General features: G+C 46.9%; 1 protein-coding gene across 1 annotated transcript in view; it reads left to right on the top strand.

Annotated features, from left to right (window-relative positions):
• The first annotated feature begins 4,416 nt into the window (after window positions 1-4,416).
• LOC126106714 (cuticle protein 79-like) overlaps window positions 4,417-23,668 on the top strand; it is a 35,985-nt gene continuing 16,733 nt past the window's right edge. Inside the window, exon 1 of the mRNA XM_049913095.1 lies at window positions 4,417-4,471. Coding sequence (XP_049769052.1) covers window positions 4,460-4,471 — 12 coding nt within the window. The 5' untranslated portion in view covers window positions 4,417-4,459. The remainder of the gene's footprint in view (window positions 4,472-23,668) is intronic.

The raw sequence follows: 23,668 nt of genomic DNA, 5'->3' as shown, positions 1-23,668 counted from the left end.
TGATCATTCCTACCTATGTAGGTTGGACTCAACAAAAAATTTTCGCATTCGGAAGATAAAGTTGGTGACTGGAATTTCGTAAATAGATCTCACCGTGACGAAAAAAGGCCTTTGCTTTAATGACTTCCATCCCAACTCGCGTTATCATATCTGCCACACTCCCTCCCCTATTACGTGATAATACAAAACGAGCTGCCCTTTTTTGCACCCTTTCGATGTCCTCTGTCAATCCCACCTGGTAAGGATCCCACACCGCGCAGCAATATTCTAACAGAGGACGAACGAGTGTAGTGTACACTGTCTCTTTAGTGGACTTGTTGCATCTTCTAAGTGTCCTGTCAATGAAACGCAACCTTTGGCTCGCCTTCCCCACAATATTATCTATGTGGTCTTTCCAACAGAAGTTGTTCGTAATTTTAACACCCAGGTACTTAGTTGAATTGACAGCCTTGAGAATTGTACTATTTATCGAGCAATCTAATTCCAAGGATTTCTTTTGGAACTCATGTGGATCACCTCACACTTTTCGTTATTTAGCGTCAACTGCCACCTGCCACACCATACAGCAATCTTTTCTAAATCGCTTTGTAACTGATACTGGTCTTCGGATGACCTTACTAGACGGTAAATTACAGCATCATCTGCGAACAACCTAAGAGAACTGCTCAGATTGTCACCCAGCTCATTTATATAGATCAGGAACAGCAGAGGTCCCAGGACGCTTCCCTGGGGAACACCTGATATCACTTCAGTTTTACTCGATGATTTGCCGTCTATTACTACGAACTGCGACCTTCCTGACAGGAAATCACGAATCCAGTCGCACAACTGAGACGATACCCCATAGGCCTGCAGCTTGATGAGAAGTCGCTTGTGAGGAACGGTGTCAAAAGCTTTCCGGAAATCTAGAAATACGGAATCAACTTGAGATCCCCTGTCGATAGCGGCCATTACTTCGTGCGAATAAAGAGCTAGCTGCGTTGCACAAGAACGATGTTTTCCGAAACCATGCTGATTACGTATCAATAGGTCGTTCCCTTCCAAGTGATTCATAATGTCTGAATACAGTATATGCTCCAAAACCATACTGCAAACCGACGTCAATGATATAGGTCTGTAGTTCGATGGATTACTCCTACTACCCTTCTTAAACACTGGTGCGACCTGCGCAATTTTCCAATCTGTAGGTACAGATCTATCGGTGAGCGAGCGGTTGTATATTATTGCTAAGTAGGGAGCTGTTGTATCAGTGTAATCTGAAAGGAACCTAACAGGTATACAATCTGGACCTGAAGACTTGCCCTTATCAAGCGATTTGAGTTGGTTCGCAACCCCTAAGGTATCTACTTCTAAGAAACTCTTCGTAGCAGCTGTTCGTGTTTCAAATTCAGGAATAGTCCACTCGTCTTCCTTGGTGAAGGAATTTCGGAAAACTGCGTTCAATAACTCCGCTTTAGCGGCACAGTCGTCGATAACAGTACCATCGGCACTGCGCAGCGAAGGTATTGACTGCGTCTTGCCACTTGTGTACTTTACATACGACCAGAATTTCTTCGGATTTTCTACCAAATTTCGAGACAATGTTTCGTTGTGGAACCTATTAAAGGCATCTCGCATTGAAGTCCGTGCCAAATTTCGCGCGTCTGTAAATTTTAGCCAATCTTCAGGATTTCGCGTTCTTCTGAACTTAGCATGGTTTTTCCGTTGCCTCTGCAACAGCGTTCGGACCTGTTTGGTGCACCATGGGGGATCAGTTCCATCTCTTACCAATTTATGAGGTATGAATCTCTCAATTGCTCTTGCTATTACATCTTTGAATTTGAGCCACATTTCGTCTACATTTGCATAGTCAGTTCGGAAGGAATGGAGATAGTCTCTTAGGAAGGCTTCTAGTGACACTTTATCCGCTTTTCTAAATAAAATTATTTTGCGTTTGTTTCTGGTGGATTTGGAAGAAACGGTACTGAGCCTAGCTACAACGACCTTGTGATCACTAACCCCTGTATCAGTCATGATGCTCTCTATTAGCTCTGGATTGTTTGTGGCTAAGACGTCAAGTGTGTTCTCGCAACCATTTACAATTCGCGTGGGTTCGTGGACTAACTGCTGGAAATAATTTTCGGAGAAAGCATTTAGGACAATCTCGGAAGATGTTTTCTGCCTACCACCGGTTTGGAACAAGTATTTTTGCCAACATATCGAGGGAAGGTTGAAGTCGAGTCGAAACAAGGCCCCGGGAGTAGACAACATTCCATTAGAACTACTGACGGCCTTGGGAGAGCCAGTCCTGACAAAACTCTACCATCTGGTGAGCAAGATGTATGAGACAGGTGAAATTCCCTCAGACTTCAAGAAGAATATAATAATTCCAATCCCAAAGAAAGCAGCTGTTGACAGATGCGAAAATTACCGAACTATCAGTTTAATAAGTCACAGCTGCAAAATACTAACGCGAATTCTTTACAGACGAATGGAAAAACTGGAAGAAGCCGACATCGAGGAAGATCAGTTTGCATTCCGTATAAATATTGGAGCACGTGAGGCAATACTGACCTTACTACTTATCTTAGAAGAAAGATTAAGGAAAGGCAAAGCTACGTTTCGAGCATTTGTAGACTTAGAGAAAGCTTTTGACAATGTTGACTGGAATACTCTCTTCCAAATTCTAAAGGTGGCAGGGGTAAAATACAGGGAATGAAAGGCTATTTACAATTTGTACAGAAACCAGATGGCAGTTATAAGAGTCGAGGGGCATGAAAGGAAAGCAGCGGTTGGGAAGGGAGTGAGACAGGGTTGTAGCCTCTCCCCACTGTTATTCAATCTGTATATTGAATAAGCAGTAAAGGAAACAAAAGAAAAATTCGGAATAGGTATTAAAATCCATGGAGAAGAAATAAAAACTTTGAGGTTCGCCGATGACATTGTAATTCTGTCAGAGACAGCAATGGACTTGGAAGAGCAGTTGAATAGAATGAACAGTGTCTTGAAAGGAGGACATAAGATGAACATCAACAAAAGCAAAACGAGGATAATGGAATGTAGTCGAATTAAATCGGGTGATGCTGAGGGAATTAGATTAGGAAATGAGACACTTAAAGTAGTAAAGGAGTTTTGCTATTTGGGGAGCAAAATAACTGATGATGGTAGAAGTAGAGAAGATATAAAATGTAGACTGGCAATGGCAAGGAAAGCGTTTGTGAAGAAGAGAAATTTGTTCACATCGAGTATAGATTTAAGTGTCAGGAAGTCGTTTCTGAAAGTATTTGTATGGAGTGTAGCCATGTATGGAAGTGAAACATGGACGATAAATAGTTTGGACAAGAAGAGAATAGAAGCTTTCGAAATGTGGTGCTGCAGAAGAATGCTGAAGATTAGATGTGTAGATCACATAACTAATGAGGAGGTATTGAATAGAATTGGGGAGAAGAGGAGTTTGTGGCACAACTTGACAAGAAGAAGGGACCGGTTGGTAGGACATGTTCTGAGGCATCAAGGGATCACAAATTTAGCATTGGAGGGCAGTGTGGAGGGTAAAAATCGTAGAGGGAGACCAAGAGATGAATACATTAAGCAGGTTCAGAACGATGTTGGTTGCAGTAGGTACTGGGAGATGAAGAAACTTGCGCAGGAGAGGGTAGCATGGAGAGCTGCATCAAACCAGTCTCAGGACTGAAGACCACAACAACAACGACATTGAGGGAAGGTTGAAGTCCCCACCATCTATAACCGTATGAGTGGGGTAATTTATTTGTTACAAGACTCAAATTTTCTCTTAACTGTTCAGCTACTATATCATCGGAGTTTGGGGGTCGGTAGAAGGAGCCACTTATTAACTTAGTTCGGCTGTTAAGTAGAACCTCCACCCGTACCAATTCGCACGGAGTATCTACTTCGACTTCACTACAAGATAAACCACTACTGACAGACACAAACACTCCACCACCAATTCTGCCTAATCTATCTTTCCTGTCCACTGTCTGAGACTTCAGATCATTACGAGGTAACAACAAAAGCAACGGACCGAGAACAGAACCCTGTGGCACCCCGCATTTCACACGAGCCGACATTTTGGCCCACTGCTACCCGTCAGCTGCCGCAACATCGCTCGCCAGCGCAAGAGTGGAGAGATGACGATTCTGAGCGCTGACCGCCACTTGCTGCGGCCGACACGCTGCTGGGAGCGGCAGGCCGCGGGAGAAAGTAGCCGCCGCTGCTCTGCTCAGCTGCCCGCTTCCTTCCTTCCGTCCGCCGCTCCCGAGCAGGGAGCGGAAACCCGCTCCAAACGAGCAGACGCCAGTGCGGCGCGGCCGTGAGGAGGGGAAGCGGATCGCGTGTCGACGGGAAGGGGAGGGGCAAGCGAGGCTGCAGCGAGTATAAATCGCTGGCGCCAGCCGCGGCCGCCAGCAGTCGCTATCCTCCCGCCTGCAGCGAGCAACTCAGCCCAACTCAGCCAGCCGACATGAGGACTCACGTGAGTACAGGCGCGGCGCCAGCATCCCGCCGCAGAAACTGTCCCACCGAAGACCCCCGCACTTCAGCTCCGCAGGCTGACGAAGCCCGCTCTCAAAGTCGACCTACCGGATGGTTATAATTAAACTTTCCCTATTTAACACCGTGTGAGCACCAAGCTTGGCAGCATAAATGTCAAGGACATGGGGAAGAGAAATAATGCAGAAGCAATTCCATATGCTGCTACAGTGCTTCATTCCATTACACACTGGCACCATTACTGCTACAAAAGGGGCTCAACATGGCGCCCATCAGTGTCACGCAGAGTCTGAAAGCGCAAGACTCCATTCTGCGCAGCAGAACAAAGCGTGTCCATAGGTATGCGGGCTGCCTCTCTTGATATGCTGCACTTCGGATCGGCACGTGTGTGAATATCCCCCTGGTAAACCCTGTCCTTCTGGTGGCCCCACATCCCGAAATCACAGGTAGTGAGATCAGTTGATAGAGCCAGCTAAGCATTTGAAAACGATTCCGAAATGTGTTTCGGAGAAGCAGGTGAACTTCACGAGCGGTGTTCGCTGAGACCCCATCTTGGATGAAAACCGTCCAGTTCGTCTTTCTGCTGTAGGGTGGGTATGAAACGCTGGCGAAGCATATCGCTGTAACGCTGGCCAGTCACACAGTCCTTAAACGCCAACCTTTTCCAAAAAAGAAAGGGCCAATGATGAGTGTACCCATGAAGCTACACCGTACGGTGACACATTCACCATACAGAGCCACTTCATGCACAGTGACTGGAGGTGAAGATCCCCGCTCTCTGTATGTCCACCTCACCCATCAGAGTAAAATGAGCTTCTCTGGGCATAGGATGGTCCAGGGGCAGTCTTCATCGACTTCAATGCTTGCGAGAAAGTGGAGAGCGAAGTCAACAGGTCGTTGTGCGTTCTGTGGTGCAAGCTGCTGTACGATATGGATCTGGTACGGATAGCATTTTGGAATGGTTCGAAACAACTTCTGTGCAGTGGACCACGGGATGTTCAACTGTCGTGACACGGCACGTGCGCTGCCTGACGATCGGGAATTGCGAGCCGTAGCCACAGCGATTTCATCAGCCAGCTGTGGTTTGCACCACAAGTGGTTGATGAAATCGCTGTTGCTATGGCAGAAACCGCTGATGGTCGACGGACTCTTTCCAAAGCACCGTCCAGTTCTCCAGTCGAATCGAACTTCTTCATCACGCTCTACACAGCAGCTGGAGAAAGAGGAGCCCTCTGTAATCCTCTCAGCCCTCGATATTCTCGAAGTGCAGCTGCAGCATTACTGTTGTCTCGATAACAGAGCTTCACCAATAATGCCCTGCTCCTTTTGTCCAGGGTCAGACGGCCGGTGTGGCCGTGCAGCTCTAGGCGCTTCAGTCTGAAACCGCGCGACCGCTACGGCCGCAGGTCCGAATCCTGCCCTGGGCATGGATGTGTGTGCTGTCCTTAGGTTAGGTTAGGTTTAAGTAATTCTAATTTCTAGGGGACTGATGACCTCCCATGTCAATTCCCATAGTGCTCACAGCCATTTTGTCCAGGGTCACGTTGACACGTCGACAAGTGCACTGTGACTGGTCAGGCATGTGAGACAGTGAACCACGGTGACTGACCATGGCACCTGGTGGCCATAGTTGGAACTGGAAGGTAGCGCTGTGACGCATGGAAATCACCCACCTCACACTCTCGACAGTAATACTACCAAGTTTGGTACTCGTACGGTAATTAGTTTCCGTGTTATAACGTGGTAAATGGGGAAAGTTTCATTATAACCACCCTGTATATTGTGAGACAAAGATTATGACAACTCGCTTAACAGCGCGCGGATCCACCTTTGGAATCCAGTACAACTGCGTTCCATGGATCCGAAAATCCGTTGGTAAGAGCCTGGAGGTATGTGGCACTAGGTCCTGCAGCTCCTCAAATAACGTGCTGGTGATCTGTGAACGCATCCCAGACGTGATCCGTGAGGTTCAGATCGGACAAATTTGTTGGCCACGATATCAACGTAATCTCTCCTCACCTTACTGTAGAACGATTCTGGCCTTATGATATGGACAGTTATCGTGTTGGAAGATGTCGCCGCCGGGGAAGACGTCAAGGATGAAGGGATGCAAACGGTGTGCAAGAATGTTCACATAGTCCACAGCTGTTGTGTCTTTGGTTGCTACCACAGGAGCCACGGAAGGTCAGGCGGATGTCCTCTCTAGAATAGTGCTGAACCCACCGGTATTCACCCATGGCACGTTGGAAGTTTGGAGGAGCCATTTTCCTGGATGATGGCGTACCTGAACACGTTCATCGACTTAGTGTGACAAGAAACGCGATTCATCCGACCACGTGACACGTCTCCATTGTTGTATAGTCGAATCTCGATTGTCGCATGACCCCTGCAATCGTAAATGATGTCGTCGATGTCACAGTGGAGAACTCTGGGACACACGTGCTTGCACCGGTACCGTGCACTCTGCCACAGATCGCCGTCTGTCTTATTTTACAGAACGGGCAAGCCTCCGACCTTTAAAGTTCTGAGATGATTTGTGGACGTCAATCACTTGGTCACCTGCTAGTGCTTTCACCGTCCTTCATCCTCTTTGCGGACACCCTCACGACAGTAGCTCGCGAATAGTCGACCGACTTCACCGTTTCCGCGATGCTCGTTCACAGCCGTCACACGGTAACTGTCTACTCTTTGTCATATTCGCTTATGTCAGTGGATTTCCCTATTTGCGGTCGGATGGCCGAAGTAAAGAGGACGTTAAATGGCAAGAAAAGCATTTCTGAAGAAGAGAAATTTGTTAACATCGAATTTAGATTCAAGTGTTAGGAAGTCTTTTCAAGGGGTCACCAGTTTAGTACTGGAGGGAAATGTGTGTAGGTGGAGGTGGGGGAGGGTAAATATCGTACAAGGAGACCAAGACATGAATACAGCAAGCAGATTCAGAAGTATGTAGACTGCAGTAGTTATTCGGAAATGAAGAGATTTGTGCAGAATAGAGTAGCATGGAGAGCTGCATCAAAACTGTCTTCGGACCGAAGACCATAACAACATCAACAACAACGTCGCTCGAATGATCCCCCTTCGTCTCTGCTCGGCTTACAGAGTTTCATTACCGCGCAATGTGCCCACAACGCGATCAGATAGCAATCAATGTCGCGATGGGCAGCGGTCACAATGTTTTCCATCCCTACTATCAGCTGCTCCGCAGGGACTTCAATCTTGTTTGAGAGCTCGGTGGCTAAGCGGTCCAGTCTCAGGTTCGACCCCTGGGCAGTCCAAGGACTCCTAGCTGTCAGTTATCACTTTTGGGAATGTTTGTGAAATATGCCGACTTTCTCTATGGTCCAGGGAGTAAATCAGCCCAAAAGCTGGAGGAAGGCAACGCCAGACCAGTTTCTAGTAGGACCATGCTTACTAAAGCGCCCCCTCTCTCCTCTCGCCACATCCCACATGTCTGTTGACATCGCTTTCTAACATTTCCACTCTTCCTAGTCCTCTTCTATTTCTCTCATGTCCTCCTGTAGCCCCTCTCATCAGGTAACTTTCAGTCTTACGCCTCTCCTTCTACCTTGAGGGTGCCCATCAAGATCTTCTTTGGAAATCTGTCATTTGTAAAGTCCATACCAACCGAGCTTCCGTTCTCTTATTCCATCTGTGACGCTTTTTTGAGTCTGAGTCATTTCCCTAACTTTTTTTCTCCTTACGTGATCTCGCCGAGATACTCTACACGATCTTCTTAAATGATCCATTTCTACAACTCTCAGTTTGTTTTTATTTTTTATACCAAGTTCCCAGCGCTCAAGCCATAAGTCGTTATGGGTACTACAATGTTTCTTTACAGCATCTTTCGTGTATTGATAAGAGCTTCACCTGTTTTGTCCAACTAGGTAGAGGAGACAACTGCCTACCATTGATCAATGTTCTGGACTCTTCATTTGAAGAACAACTTTATTTGCACTCACAGCAGCAGCCTCCTGTCACTGAGTTCTGCTAAGCTTTTTGTTCCATCCGGCGACTTCACCAGATAAACCATCAGCTCCAACAGATGAGTATGGTGCCAGGCCGACTGCAAAAGACATAGCCAACTGCAAATACAATTGTTTTATAATAATTAAAAGTAGCAGAAACACCGCCATCAGACGCCAAATTTGAATTGATGCTAGAGGTCACCATATATATGATGTTCAATGGTCACTGGATCCTGGACCAAATCAGCTGAGCGATCGCGTAATTTTTTGACGAATTCATAGCCGTTCCCAAACCAAACAGATTAAAGTGGACAAATTCTAGTTTGTAGTGAGATTTCTGTCCTCGTAATGGCATCTGTAAGGCCCTGCCCTCAATTTTCGTGGTATAGCACCGTTCCAGAACCTTAAACACAATGACGCCCCTGTGAATACCCTCTCCATTCGAAAATAATAAGCCAGTCTTTGCGCTACCACCACCCAAGACTCACAATAGCTTGAGAATGGCCTTGGTGGCCTAAGCCGCTAGTGGTGAAAGAAAATAGAAGAGCAACTGGTGATGGTATTTGATTCCATGTAATTACCACTACTGCGGACCCTGCGCCACCATGTTTCACATGATGGGTCAGAATGTATTTCGAAACAAAACAAAATGTGAAAAATGCAACTGGCCATGGTGCACCGATTTATGGGTTCAAATGGCTCTGAGTACTATGGGACTTAACATCTATGGCCATCAGTCCCCTAGAACTTAGAACTACTTAAACCTAACTAACCTAAGGACATCACACAACACCCAGCCATCACGAGGCAGAGAAAATCCCTGACCCCGCCGGGAATCGAACCCGGGAACCCGGGCGTGGGAAGCGAGAACGCTACCGCACGACCACGAAATGCGGGCCCGATTTATGGGCTCTTACAATGAGCAGTAATACAGAATTCATGATTATAAACAAACACAAAGTTACGTTTATATATATATATATATATATATATATATATATATATATATATATATAACGATGCATGTATGTTTTTCCTACGGAAATGAAAACTAGAGGCACAGTCAATGAAGGCAGACTTGTTCTCACTGTTCCAGACCTCATACCGTCTTAAATACGTAAACTTTAAAAGATTGGCCACAGCACTACAGTTTCTCCGGTTTTGCGCAGAGCAACAAGGATGCCTACAGTGAGCTTCAGAACAGTGTAGGCAACCCGCATTACGGCATTGCAGCAATACGGCAGAAAGTGTGGCACAGTTTCCATTATTTAAAGTCTAAGTATTCCAAAAGGTGTAAAGTTTAGAGCAGTGAAACCAAGTCTGCCATCACTAATTCTACGTCCCTTTTTATTTCGGTAGAAAAAAAAATGTCCCATTTAAACTGACGTAACCTTTTGTTGAAAGTCGATGTTCGTTTACTTGTAGGGATTGTGCATTCCTACCCACTGTTTGAGCCCCTGACAGAGGTCCATCCCTACCTAATTGTATTTTTCACATTTCATTTCGTTTCGGAAATACACTATGAGATCAAAAGTATCCGGACACCCGGTGGAAAATTACTTACAAGTTCGTGGAGCCCTCCATCGGTTATGCTGGAATTCGATATGGTGTTGGCCCACCCTTAGCCTTGATGTCAGCTTCCACTCTCGCAGGCATACGTTCATTCAGATGCTGGAAGGTTTCTTGGGGAATGGCAGCTCATTCTTCACGGAGTGCTGCACTGAGGAGAGGTATTCATGTAGATCGGTGAGGCCTGGCACGAAGTCGCCCTTCCAAAACATCACAAAGCTGTTCTGTAGGATTCAGGTCAGGACTCTGTGCAGGCCAGTCCATGTTATTGCCGTGTAACCACTCCGCCACAGGCCGTGAATTATGAACAGGTGCTCGATCGTGCTCAAAGATGCAGTCGCCATCCTCGAATTGCTCGTCAACAGTGGGAAGCAAGAAGGTGCTTAAAACATAAATGTACGCCTGTGCTGTGATAGTGCCACGCAAAACAACAAGGGGTGCAAGCCCCCTCCATTAAAAACACCACCACACCACAACACCACCGCCTCCGAATTTTACTGCTGGCACTACACACGCTGGCAGATGACGTTCACCGGGCATTCGCCATACCCGTACCCTGCCATCGGATCGCCACATCGTGTACCGTGATTCGTCACTCCACACAACGTTTTTCCACTGTCCAATGGTCCAATGTTTACGATCCTTACACCGAGCGAGGCGTCTTTTGGCATTTACGGGCGTGATTTGTGGCTTATGAGGAGCCGCTCGACTATGAAATCCAAGTTTTCGCACCTCCTGCCTAACTGTCATAGTACCTGAAGTGTCTCCTGATGCAGTTTGGAATTACTGTGTGATGGTCTGGATAGATGTCTGCCTATTATACTTTACGGCCCTCTTCAATTGTCGGCGGTCTCTGTCAGTCAACAGACGAGGTCGGCCTGTATGCTACTGTGCTGTACGTGTCCCTTCACGTTTCCACTTCACTATCAGATCGGAAACAGTGGACCTAGGGATGTTTAGGAGTGTGAAAATCTCGAGTACAGATGTATGACACAAGTGACACCAAATCACCTGACCGCGTTCGAAGTCTGTGAGTTCCACGGTGCGCCCCATTCTGCTCTCTCACGATGTCTAATGACTACTGAGGTCGCTGATATGGAGTCCCTGGCAGTAGGTGGCAGCACAATGCACCTAATATGAAAAACATATGTTTTTGGGGGTGTCCGAATACTTTTGATCACATAGTGTATGTGAGGTAGCAAAGTTATGTGGGATACATGTGTCTGACATTAGTGAAGATGAAAAAGTGCTCATAGCTCTTAAAATGCGCGTATTACAGCCCATGTTTGCTATACGTTTCTATTTCGCATGATGGTTACTACCATTTCTCTGCATATTGATCGTTCCCCTTGGAACACCCTCTAAAGGGCGATCAAAATAAAACTGGCTCGAAAGATATTTTTGATTGACGCAGAACTGGTTCTTCGTAATGAACAGGAAATTGCAGGTGTCCATGAGTTAATGGATCCAGGCAGTCTTCTGCCGGTGGTTTCTGACTTGAGTGGAATCTGGACTGTTCGATCAACAGTTTTTCATTTCTTCAGCTGAGGCCTCGATCAGTCTGTCAAGGTACGTGATACCGCAGACCATGCTCCGTTACGCGTCTGAAAATTCCCATGGGTACTTTGAAGAGCAGATGCTTAATCTCAAGATTGATGTTGGGCGCGCAATGTATGGAGTCGGCATACACTGCGCTGAGAAGCTTATGTCCTCCATTCAGCACAGTTTGAGGAAACATCGGTAGTGCGGAACTCATCTCGCCCTTTTCTCACCTGATATACTGAAAACTATGGATGAAGGGCAAGAGGCAGGTTCCATATTTCTAGAGTTCCGGTAAGCATTTGACACGGTGTCCCATTTGCAGTCTGTTAAAGAAGGTAAGAGCATGTGGAACAAGTTCACAGACTTGTGAATGGCTCGAAGACATCTTAAATAATAGAAGCCAGTTTGATATCCTCGACGGCGAGTGTTCATCAGAGACAAGGGTACAGTCAGGAGTGCTCCAGAATAGTGAAATAAGATCGCTGTTGTTCCCTATATACGTAAATGATTTTGCGGAGAGGGTGGGCAGCTGTCTGTGGTTGTTTACGGATGACGCCGTGGTGTACAGTAAGGTGTCGAAGTTGAGTGACTGCAGGAAGGCGAAGAACAGACTTAGATTTGTAGGAAGGGTCCTGGGAATGTGGAGTAGATCTGTGACTGATATTACATACAAGAGACTAGTGTAATCAATTCTGGTGTATAGTTCTAGTGTTTGGAGTCGTTATCAAGCGGGCATGACAACAGAATTCGAGGACGTGTAACTACACTCATGCTCATAAATTAAGGATAATGCTGGTACATGGTGAAACAAAGCTCTGATGGGCGGTTTGCGGTATGACCATGCGGTGCATTTAACCTGCGGTCTTCGCACGGTGGCGCTGGCAGCAGTCCACATACGTAGAGGTGTGTTGGTGCATGTCAGAGTATGGTGCAGCGAGTAAGTGTGCAGACCTTTTCAGACGTGCTAATGGTGACTGTTTGTTGAAAATGGCTCAAAGAACACATATTGGTAACGTTATGAAGAGTCTGGAGGCTGGAGGCGACTGGAGGCTGGTCAAACAGCAGGTCGCAGCACGGGCCCTCCGTGTGCCACAAAGTGTGATCTCAAGATTATGGCAACGATTTCAGCAGACAGGAAACGTGTCCAGGCGCTACAGTACGGGACGTCCACAGTGTACAACACCACAAGAAGACCGATATCTCACCATCAGCGCCCGCAGACGGCCACAGAGTACTGCAAGTAGCCTTGCTCGAGACCTTAGTGCAACCACTGGAACAGTTGTCTCCAAACAGACAGTCTACAGACGACTGAACAGACATGGGTTATTCTCCCGGAGACCTGCAAGGTGCATACCACTTATCCCTGGTTACAGCCTGGTGTCAAGAACACAGTACTTGGTCATTGGAACAGTGGTCCCAGGTTATGTTCACGGACGGGTCCACGTATAGTCTGAACAGTTATTCTCGCCGGGGTTTCATCTGTCGTAAACCAGGAACCAGATACCAACCCCTTAATGTCCTCAGGGACCTGTATGGAGGCTGTGGTTTGATAGTGTGGAGTGGGATTATGATTGGTGCATGTACACCCCTGCATCTCTTTGACAGAGGAACTGTAACAGGTCAGGTGTATCGGGTCGTCATTTTGCAACAGTAGGTCCCCCTTTTCAGGGGTGCAGTGGGTCCCACCTTCCTCCTGATGGATGATAACGCACAGCCCCACCGAGATGCCATCGTGGAGGAGTACCTTGAAACAGAAGATACCAGGCGAATGGAGCGGCCTGCCTGTTCTCCAGACCTAAACCCCATCGAGCAAGTCTGGAATGCTCTCGGTCGACGTTTCGCTGCATGTCTTCAAACCCCTACAACACTTCCGGAGGTCCGACAGGCACTGGTGCAAGAATGGGAGGCTATATCCCAGCAGCTGCTCGACCACCTGATCCAAAGTATGCCAACCCGTTGTGCGGCCTGTGTACGTGTGCATGGTGATGATATCCCATATTGATGTCTGGATACATGCTCAGGAAACAGTGGCGTTTTGTAGCACATGTGTTTCGGGACGGTTTTCTCAACTTATCACCAATACCGTGGACTTGCAGATCTGTGTCGTGTGTGTTCCCCATGTGCCTATGCTATTAGCGCCAGTTTTGTGTGGTACCCCTTTGTGTGGCACCACATTCTGCAATTATCCTTAATTTACGAGCATGAGTGTAGGATCGTAACAGCTATGTGTAGCCGATACGGAAGTGTAACAAAAGTGATTCGGAAATTTAATAGGAGAGAGACGGCGTATTTCTCGCGAAACCCTCTTGAGGAAGTGACTGGGCGGCCAATTCGCTGCCACCAGCGTATGTTTGCGTAGGGATTATCAGAATAAGACAGGAGAAATTAGATTGCGAACAGAGACAAGGACACTGTCATTTTCCTGTCGATCAATACGCAAATGGGATTGGAAATCGGTAAGAAGCACTCTCTGCCACTTACTGGCTCTACCCAACGACTGTCAATATTAATTAGTACAGCTTCTCATTTCCGCTTCAACCCGCCGAGTCACGCAGGCTAATGGCTTGCTAACCCAACTTACTGCTTAATGCCACTCGCGCGTGCTCACCATTGCAGAGACATACGCCTCGCAGGTAACTAAGTGTAACAGCTTCCACGATATTCACTTGTCCCTCGTCCGTGACCATCGCACACCACACGCAGTTCCCTACCCAGAATGCGGGTCACCGCGTACGCTGTTATTTCACGCTCGGTTTCGGTTACGCCAGCGCAAAACGGCGTTTCCATTGCGCCGTCGTCTATGCACACACGTTTCGTTCAGCTTTCTCGAACACGGAAAGATTATACATTCACATCGCAGTCTGACACACACTACAATACTTCCCCTCATCTTTCTCGTTCACCAGCCGCACGATTCTTTTGTAACGCATTCGAAAGAAACACATCTGTCTGCCAATATGACTAACCACTTTCGATTATTAGAGACGTCGCACAAATGGCTCTGAGCACTATGGGACTTAACATCTGAGGTCATCAGTCCCCTAGAACTTAGAACTACTTAAGCATAACTAACCTAAGGACATCACACACATCCATGCCCGAGGCAGGATTCGAACCTGCGACCGTAGCGGTCGCGCGGTTCCAGACTGTAGCGCCTAGAACCGCTCGGCGACTCCGGCCGGCGAAGTCGCACATGTAGCGAATTAGGACGAGAATGCCGATATAACAGATGTCTCTTTTTTTAAAAAAAAAGTAATCGACTGTCAAAAATGGTTCAAATGGCTCTGAGCACCATGGGACTTAACTTCTGAGGTCATCAGTCCCCTAGAACTTAGAACTACTTAAACCTAACTAACCTAAGGACATCACACACATCCGTGCCCGAGGCAGGATTCGAACCTGCGACCGTAGCGGTCACGCGGTTCCAAACTGAAGCGCTTAGAACCGCACGGCCACACCGGCCGGCAATCGACTGTCACTAAATATTATTGCTAAAGTTTGCGAGGATTGTAAAGAAAAAAAAAAAAGGAAGAAAAAAGTAACCCCCGAGTCTTTAAAAGATCGAAGTCACTTGTACAAAACAGCTTCAAACTTCTCTTTACCTTATAAACGAGTTAACGTGTTAAACGTTTTACGTTAAACATGTAAGCGAGAAAAACTTTTAAATGATTTGAAAATAAAGTTTTTTTGGAAGTCGATAAGTGCTCTCACTATCGAACAGTAAATGACTGCAGTCTGGGTGGTTTCCACCCCATTTCGAGCACAAGCTACATTTTTACGCATCTCAATGTTAAAACGTCATACCCCGTGAAGTATGTATCGTACAGAGACATAATTTTGTAGGTACAGGACGACAATTATTGAACTATATGAAATAAAATCCGTATAAATTGTGATCGTTTTGAGTTAGAACTTTGACTACACAGCTGTCCGTGGGGGCACGATGGGACTTACAGTGCGTATGTATAGTTCGGTTTAGCCCACTTTCTTTTGGATGGGTTTGTCAATAAGCAAAATTGGCGCATTTTGGGGACTCATAAACCGCATTTCGCGATCGCGAAGTCTCTTCACCCTCAACGAGTGACTGCGTGCTGTGCAAATGTCCAGTCACGGAATAATCGGTGGGATATTCTTTGATGGCACGGTGACTATCGAACGGTGCGTGAAGGTTTGGAAGATGATTTCATCCCCATTATCCTAAATTACGCTGATTTCGAAAAGATGTGGTTCATGTAAGACGGAGCTCGACCCCATCCAAGCAGGAGAGTGTTTGATGTCCTGGAGGAGCACTTTGCGGACTGCATTCCACTGTCAAAGTCATTATCATCTCACGTCACCTCGCGACCTATTGTCTCTTTCATAGAACACTTGTCTGTAACAGGATGCGCACGTGTGGCGCCTAGACTTGCGTCACACTTCGCATCTAGCAGTACAGGCAGGACAGCTTCAAAAAGTCCAACCCTTCCCGTCGATTCCCCCCCCCCCCCCTCCCGCTTGCTTACAACTTTAGTACGCACTTGCTGCTTTCATTTCTTGGAGAAAGATGTTGGAAATATTTTTACCAGAATGTAATTTCCGTCTCTGAGATTCGTTTTTACTAGTTCGGTATAGAAATTTGTATTTTTTCCATGTATAATGACCATGCAAATTCTCATTCCTTGGGTGCTCGGTTATATATTTCTTAATGGACACAACAGTGTCAGAAATATATTTATTTACTGATTTTCTGATTAACTGTCAACAAGGTTCAAACTGGTTCAAATGGCTCTGAGCACAATGGGACAACACCTGAGGTCATCCGTCCCCTAGACTTAGAACTACTTAAACCTAACTAACCTAAGGACATCACACACATCCATACGCGAAGCAGGATTCGAACCTGCGACCGTAGCAGCTGCGCGGTTCCTGACAGAAGCGCCTAGAACCACTCGGTCACAACGGCCGGCGTCAACAAGATTCCTCAAATTCTATTTTGTTAAAATCATTTTATCCGTCCCAAAATCCGTCATACTGCATGCTGTATTGTCCCTAAATGTAGCAGCTTCTTGCGACACAGAGTGAAAAAAAAAGCGAAAAAAATACCTTTCCAATAGCGTTTTCGACAATTATCGATGCATCAAATTAGGAACGGTAAAGAAGTGATAGGGACTTGTATTCTGAATCCAAACGCCCGTGATGGCATTCGTCCTTGCACTACGAAAAATTTTAATTAAACCAACTATCAATATATTGTAAAAATTAATGTGGGTTGTCAGTAACATAATACGACTACAGATTGCTCGTTTTCTCTGAATCGACAGGCCTTGAATTAAAGACACGAAAAAAAGAGGTTGTGAGAGGAAACACACTTTAAGAAAAAGAAGAACGCAATAGTTATGTCAGCAAAGTGATTATTGAGGGCGTACACTAAAGGTATCACCCACAGATTATAGCGAGGAATTTGAAAGTGAGTGGGAGGAAAAAGTGAGGTTGTACTGATGAAAGAGCAAGCGCAGTTGAAGATCAGCTCGCAAAAAAAGGTTACTGCATCCACGTAGTGACGTCAAACCAGGTTCCGTGTACACGACTGCAGACCCACAAATCGCTTTATTGCTAGCAGCCTCAGTGTTTGATGACAAGCACAACAGAAAACAAAATGGTCACCTCAGGAGAGGTCAAGCTAATACCGTGTAACGCCGCCGGTAGCCTTGATAAATGGCGTCAGTTCTTCTGGAATGCCATATCCAGCTACAGACACTCAATCATGATTACATCCGATAGAGCTACAAAAGTATGGAAATCTCGATTGCTATGTTTCACTTGTTGTTCCAAACAGACCCCATATTATTTACCGGATTAAGAGCGGGTAATTTAGGCGCCCATTTCTACATCTACATCTACTTCTACATCTACACCTATGTGATTAATATGCTGTGCACAATAAAACGCCTGGCAGAGGGTTCAATGAACCACCTTCGTGCTGTCTCTCTACCGTTCCACTCTCGAACGGCACGCGGGAAAAACGAGCAGTTAAAATTTTTCCGTGCGAGACCTGATTTCTCGTATTTTATCGTGATGATCATTTCACCGTATGTAGGTGGGTCCCAACAGAACGTTTTCGCAATCGGAGGAGAAAACTGGTGATTGAAATTTCATGAGAAGATCCCGTCGCAACGAAAAACGCCTTTGTTTCAATGATTGCCACTCCAATTCACGTATCATGTCTGTGACACTATCTCCCCTATTTCGCGATAATACAAAACGAGCTGCCCTTCTTTGTACTGTTTCGATGTAATCCGTCCCGTAAGTCCCACCTGATGCGGATCCCACACCGAACAGCAATACTCCAGAATAGGGCGGACAAGCGTGGTGTAAGCAGTCTGGTACACCTGTTGCACCATGTAAGTGTTCTGCCAGTGAATCGCAGTCTTTCGTTCGCTCTACCCAGAATATTATCTATGTGATCGTTCCAATTTAGGTTATTTGTAATTGTAATCGCTAAGTATTTCAGTTGAGACAGGCTGCTCGAGTTTATGGAACCAGGTACCACATGGCTGCAGACCTGTGAAGACGGCTGCTAACCTCCTTGGAACACAGGCGTGTCCACAGCATGACGCTGTAGAACTAAGAGCAACACTTGGCCAGGTGACAACCTATGAGGCCTGTCCACAATGAGTGCAAGGCCCACATCGCTCGCCCACCTTACATTTTTAATACACAATTACGCAATTCGCATACAGTACACGGAATCGTTCTACGAGGGCAGTTCAATAAGTAATGCAACACATTTTTTTCTCGGCCAATTTTGGTTGAAAAAACCGGAAATTTCTTGTGGAATATTTTCAAACATTCCCGCTTCGTCTCGTATAGTTTCATTGACTTCCGACAGATGGCAGCGCTGTACGGAGCTGTTAAAATGGCGTCTGTAACGGATGTGCGTTGCAAACAACGGGCAGTGATCGAGTTTCTTCTGGCGGAAAACCAGGGCATCTCAGATATTCATAGGCGCTTGCAGAATGTCTACGGTGAGCTGGCAGTGGACAAAAGCACGGTGAGTCGTTGGGCAAAGCGTGTGTCATCATCGCCGCAAGGTCAAGCAAGACTGTCTGATCTCCCGCGTGCGGGCCGGCCGTGCACAGCTGTGACTCCTGCAATCGCGGAGCGTGCGAACACACTCGTTCGAGATGATCGACGGATCACCATCAAACAACTCAGTGCTCAACTTGACATCTCTGTTGGTAGTGCTGTCACAATTGTTCACCAGTTGGGATATTCAAAGATTTGTTCCCGCTGGGTCCCTCGTTGTCTAACCGAACACCATAAAGAGCAAAGGAGAACCACCTGTGCCGAATTGCTTGCTCGTCATGTGGCTGAGGGTGACAATTTCTTGTCGAAGATTGTTACAGGCGATGAAACATGGGTTCATCACTTCGAACCTGAAACGAAACGGCAATCAATGGAGTGGCGCCACACTCACTCCCCTACCAAGAAAAAGTTTAAAGCCATACCCTCAGCAGGTAAAGTCATGGTTACAGTCTTCTGGGACGCTGAAGGGGTTATTCTGTTCAATGTCCTTCCCCACAGTCAAACGATCAACTCTGAAGTGTATTGTGCTACTCTTCAGAAATTGAAGAAACGACTTCAGCGTGTTCGTAGGCACAAAAATCTGAACGAACTTCTCCTTCTTCATGACAACGCAAGACCTCACACAAGTCTTCGCACCCGAGAGGAGCTCACAAAACTTCAGTGGACTGTTCTTCCTCATGCACCCTACAGCCCCGATCTCGCACCGTCGGGTTTCCATATGTTTGGCCCAATGAAGGACGCAATCCGTGGGAGGCACTACGCGGATGATGAAGAAGTTATTGATGCAGTACGACGTTGGCTCCGACATCGACCAGTGGAATGGTACCGTGCAGGCATACAGGCCCTCATTTCAAGGTGGCGTAAGGCCGTAGCATTGAATAAAAATAGTGTTGTGTAGCTAAAAGATTGGGGAGTAACCTGGTGTATTTCAATGCTGAATAAAACAACCCCTGTTTCACAAAAAAAATGTGTTGCATTACTTATTGAACTGCCCTCGTATTTCTAGTCATGATCTCCCGGGACTAGACAAGTGGAGCATGGGATGATTAAATGTCTCGTTTCGCGCAAATAGCAAATTTTGTAGCAGATCGAAATAATTGAGTTAGTTGCGGTTTCTGTGAGCGTGGCACAACGCGCCCTTCGCAATGTGGCGAGCGAAGTCAGAGAGTCCAGGGCGGTTTCTAGCGACCTCCAAGGAGAGCCCGAGAGAATGCCAGCCGACACGCTCCCCCCGCCCCCTCCCAACCCCCTGCAGGCGGCAGGCTTTGTATAGGACGGGGATGGGGTGGCGCCCTCATGGCGCACCGTAAAACCTCAAAAGCTGCGATTCCACCACTGGGTGGAAATCTGGCCCAGGCTCAGGTTTTTTTGCGGCCGAGGCGCCGTATTAACGCAGAAGCCGAGTCCGGGGTTGCTACGAGCGAGGTGTGCTCCTTAAAAGCCCCGGTCTTGGCGTAGGCTCTGCAGAAAAACTCCGCTGGTTGCGTTGGCGACGGAGAAGCCTCGAGAACGTTTCAACTTAAAACGCCTTCCAGAAGCCACCCATTTGCTGCAGTTGTGCGACGTGGGCTGATGATTCCTTTGATGTTTGGAGGAAATACAAGAGATTGACGAAAATTTTGTTGCAAGAGGGTGATTGGCCAGCCGCTGTTGCAGAGTAGCAGAAACTCGCGCTACACTCCAGCTGGAAAGAAACACTCGTGTTCTGACTGCCTTAGCCAGGCAGTCCTATCTCCCTGTATCGTCTGCTGCAGGCCAGGGTGATAGCAGCTTTACTTGTCCGGTAAACGGACAGGAGCACGTCCTTCATAAGCATCGTAACTGCAGCTCCTTGGGCCATGTGCACAACAACCCATCGAGCACTGCAGGCAGTCGACAACACCGGCTACAACTGCAATTACGTACGCAGTACCGGCGTACTTCGATCGGCCTTGTGATTCCCGGTTAGCGCTTTGCTCCATCTTGCTAGAGCGATAGAGATCGCGACATTTGATTACTAGTTCGCGCCTTTCGTGGTCAATACTGATGGATGATAACGCACTGCCCCACCGAGCTGCCATCGTGGAGGAGTACCTTGAAACAGAAGATCTCAGGCGAATGGAGTGGCCTGCCTGTTCTCCAGATCTAAACCCCATCGAGCACGTCTCAGATGCTCTCGGTCGACGTATCGCTGCACGTCTTCAAATCCCTACGCCACTTCAGGAGCTCCGAGAGGCACTGGTGCAAGAATGGGAGACTATACCCCAGCAGCTGCTCGACCACCTGAACCAGAGTATGCCAACCCGTTGTGCGACCTGCGTACGTGTGCATGGTGATGATATCCCATATTGATGTCGGGGTACATGCGCAGGAAACAGTGGCGTTTTGTAGCACATGTGTTTCGGGACGGTTTTCTCAACTTATCACCAATACCGTGGACTTACAACTCTCTGTCGTGTGTGTTCCCTATGTGCCTTTGTTATTAGCGCCAGTTTTGTGTGGTGCCCGTTTGTGTGGTACCACATTCTGCAATTACCCATAATTTATGAGCATGAGTGTAGGATCGTAACAGCTCTGTGTAGCCGATACGGAAGTGTAACAAAAGTGCTTCGGAAATTTAATAGGAGAGAGACGGCGTATTTCTCGCGAAACCCTCTTGAGGAACTGACTGGGCGGCCAATTCGTTGCCACCAGCGTATGTTTGCGTAGCGATTATCAGAATAAGACAGGAGAAATTAGGTTGCGAACAGAGACAAGGACACTGTCATTTTTCTGTCGATCAATACGCAAATGGAATTGGAAATCGGTAAGAAGCACTCTCTGCCATTTACTGGCTCTACCTAACGACTATCAATATTAATTAGTACAGCTTCTCATTTCCGCTTCAACTCGCCGGGTCACGCAGGCTAATGGCTTGCTAACCCAGCTTACTGCTTATTGCCACTCGCGCCTACTTCAGCGGGTACCTTAACCTCTCCATTGCAGAGACATACGCCTCGCAGGAAACTAAGTGTAAGAGCTTCCACGATATTCACTTGTCCCTCGTCCGTGACCAGCGCACACTTTGCATGATTTATACCGATAAAGTTGTGATAGGATACACATCATAAGAATTCTGTGCAGTCCGTCTTGATAAGGAAAGTGCCAGCCGTCACGTACGCTCAAAATGGTTCAAATGGCTCTGAGCACTATGGGACTTAACTGCTGTGGTCATCAGTCCCCTAGAACTTAGAGCTACTTAAACCTAACTAACCTAAGGACATCACACACATCCATGGCCGAGGCAGGATTCGAACCTGCGACCATAGCGGTCGCGCGGTTCCAGACTGCAGCGCCTAGAACCGCTCGGCCACTCTAGCCGGCTTCACGTACGCTATTTTCAAGTTTACTGTGTAGCTGTGTCTGTCTGTAGTGGCAGACGCTGCACATTGCGAAGGAGTTTATTACTGAAGTTCCGGAAGACTAAGTCGGGCAACGTATTACTCCCTTGCACATAAGTTTCAATATGTGTGTATATATATATATAAAGTCTACTTCAGATAATAGTCGAGTTCATGTCACGTCGTGTTGCGGCATTTCTGCGTGCTCGCGGAGGCCTTACACGATATTAGGCAGGTGTACCAGTTTGTTTGGCTCTTCAGTGTGTATAAATGAGAGTATATGTGTGTATGTCCGGGATCTCCGCCCCAACCCGTATATCGATTTCAGTCCGACACTGAATCTGAAGACTGCATAGATGTGCGACAGTATTATGTCAGTAGAAAAAATTAATTGTTCAAATCGCACATTTATTTTAAGCAGAGGGAAATATATCAATAAGACACAAGAGTGCAATACGTGTGTTTGTGATCCTATTAAATCGGTATATTGTTTTTATCGTTACTACAGTTCCTCTCTGAGTAGATGTGAATGTCTCTCGTAGTGAGACGAGTACTTTTGCATTTGAAATATTCCAAGTGTTCCATTTGTGCCCCCATTTTGATTCTGCAGACATCAAGTCGATAATAAAGTTTTCCCTAGTTCAGCGAAGCATATCCGTACCAGTGTCTTCAAAAGGACTGTTGATGAGCGCTCGCAGTTTTGGCAGGTTTGTTGGTAGGGGGGGTGTCAATACTGATTCCGCCACATGAGCCTACACAAAAAAATCTCGTGTGGTTAGGTCAGGAGAGGGTGGAGGCCGTGACATAAATTGCTTATATTCAACCCCACCACGGCCGCCATATTGCCTAACTGCTCACAGTTACGTTGTCGTGGCAGGAATCCGAAGTGAGGCTGCAACAATACAAAATTTTCGAGGTTTTCTCTGCAGGTGTTCAGTTTTGTGACAATATATCAACTAATGTAACTAGAGTGAATTTATGACATAGCTTCAGTCATTTATAACAAGCTTGTAGGTGCCTGAAGTGAACACAACAAATACGAAGAGCGATCAGCAAACAATGCAACACTTTCCTTCCTCGGCCAAGGCCGGTTGAAAAAATGCAGCATTTACTGTGAGACATCGTGGAATATTACTGATTAAGTCCCTATGGTTTAATGAAGTTTTAGTAGGTGGCAGCACTGCACGCATCCTTCAACATGGCGTCTACAGCAGAAGTGTATTCCCACCAGAGAGCTGTCATTGAGTTTCTTTTGGCGAAAAAACATAGCATCGCAGATGGCAGTGAACAAAAGCGCGGTGAGTCGTTGGGCGAGGCATATGTCACCATGGCAACAATGCCGCACAACCCTGTCCAATCTTCCACGTACTCGCTGGTTGCACACAGCTGTGACCCCTGCAGTGCTGGAACGTCTGGACACTCTCATTCGAGCTGCTCGCCTCAAAAATGCGAATGAACTTCTCCTCTTCCATGACAGCGAGACACTAATAGGCGCTTGCTTAATGTCTACAGAGACTTGGCAGTGAACAAAAGCACAGTGAGTCGTTGTGCGAGGCGTCTGTCACCATCCCACGCAAACCTGTTTCATCTCTCGCTTACCAGCCAGCCGCACACAGCTGTGACTCCTGCATTGTTGGAACGTGAGGACACTCTGATTCGAGGAAATGCCTCACAGAGGTC

This window comes from Schistocerca cancellata, chromosome 10, assembly GCF_023864275.1.
Source record: "Schistocerca cancellata isolate TAMUIC-IGC-003103 chromosome 10, iqSchCanc2.1, whole genome shotgun sequence".
Lineage (NCBI taxonomy): Eukaryota > Metazoa > Arthropoda > Insecta > Orthoptera > Acrididae > Schistocerca > Schistocerca cancellata.
This window is presented reverse-complemented; position numbering and strand designations above follow the sequence as displayed.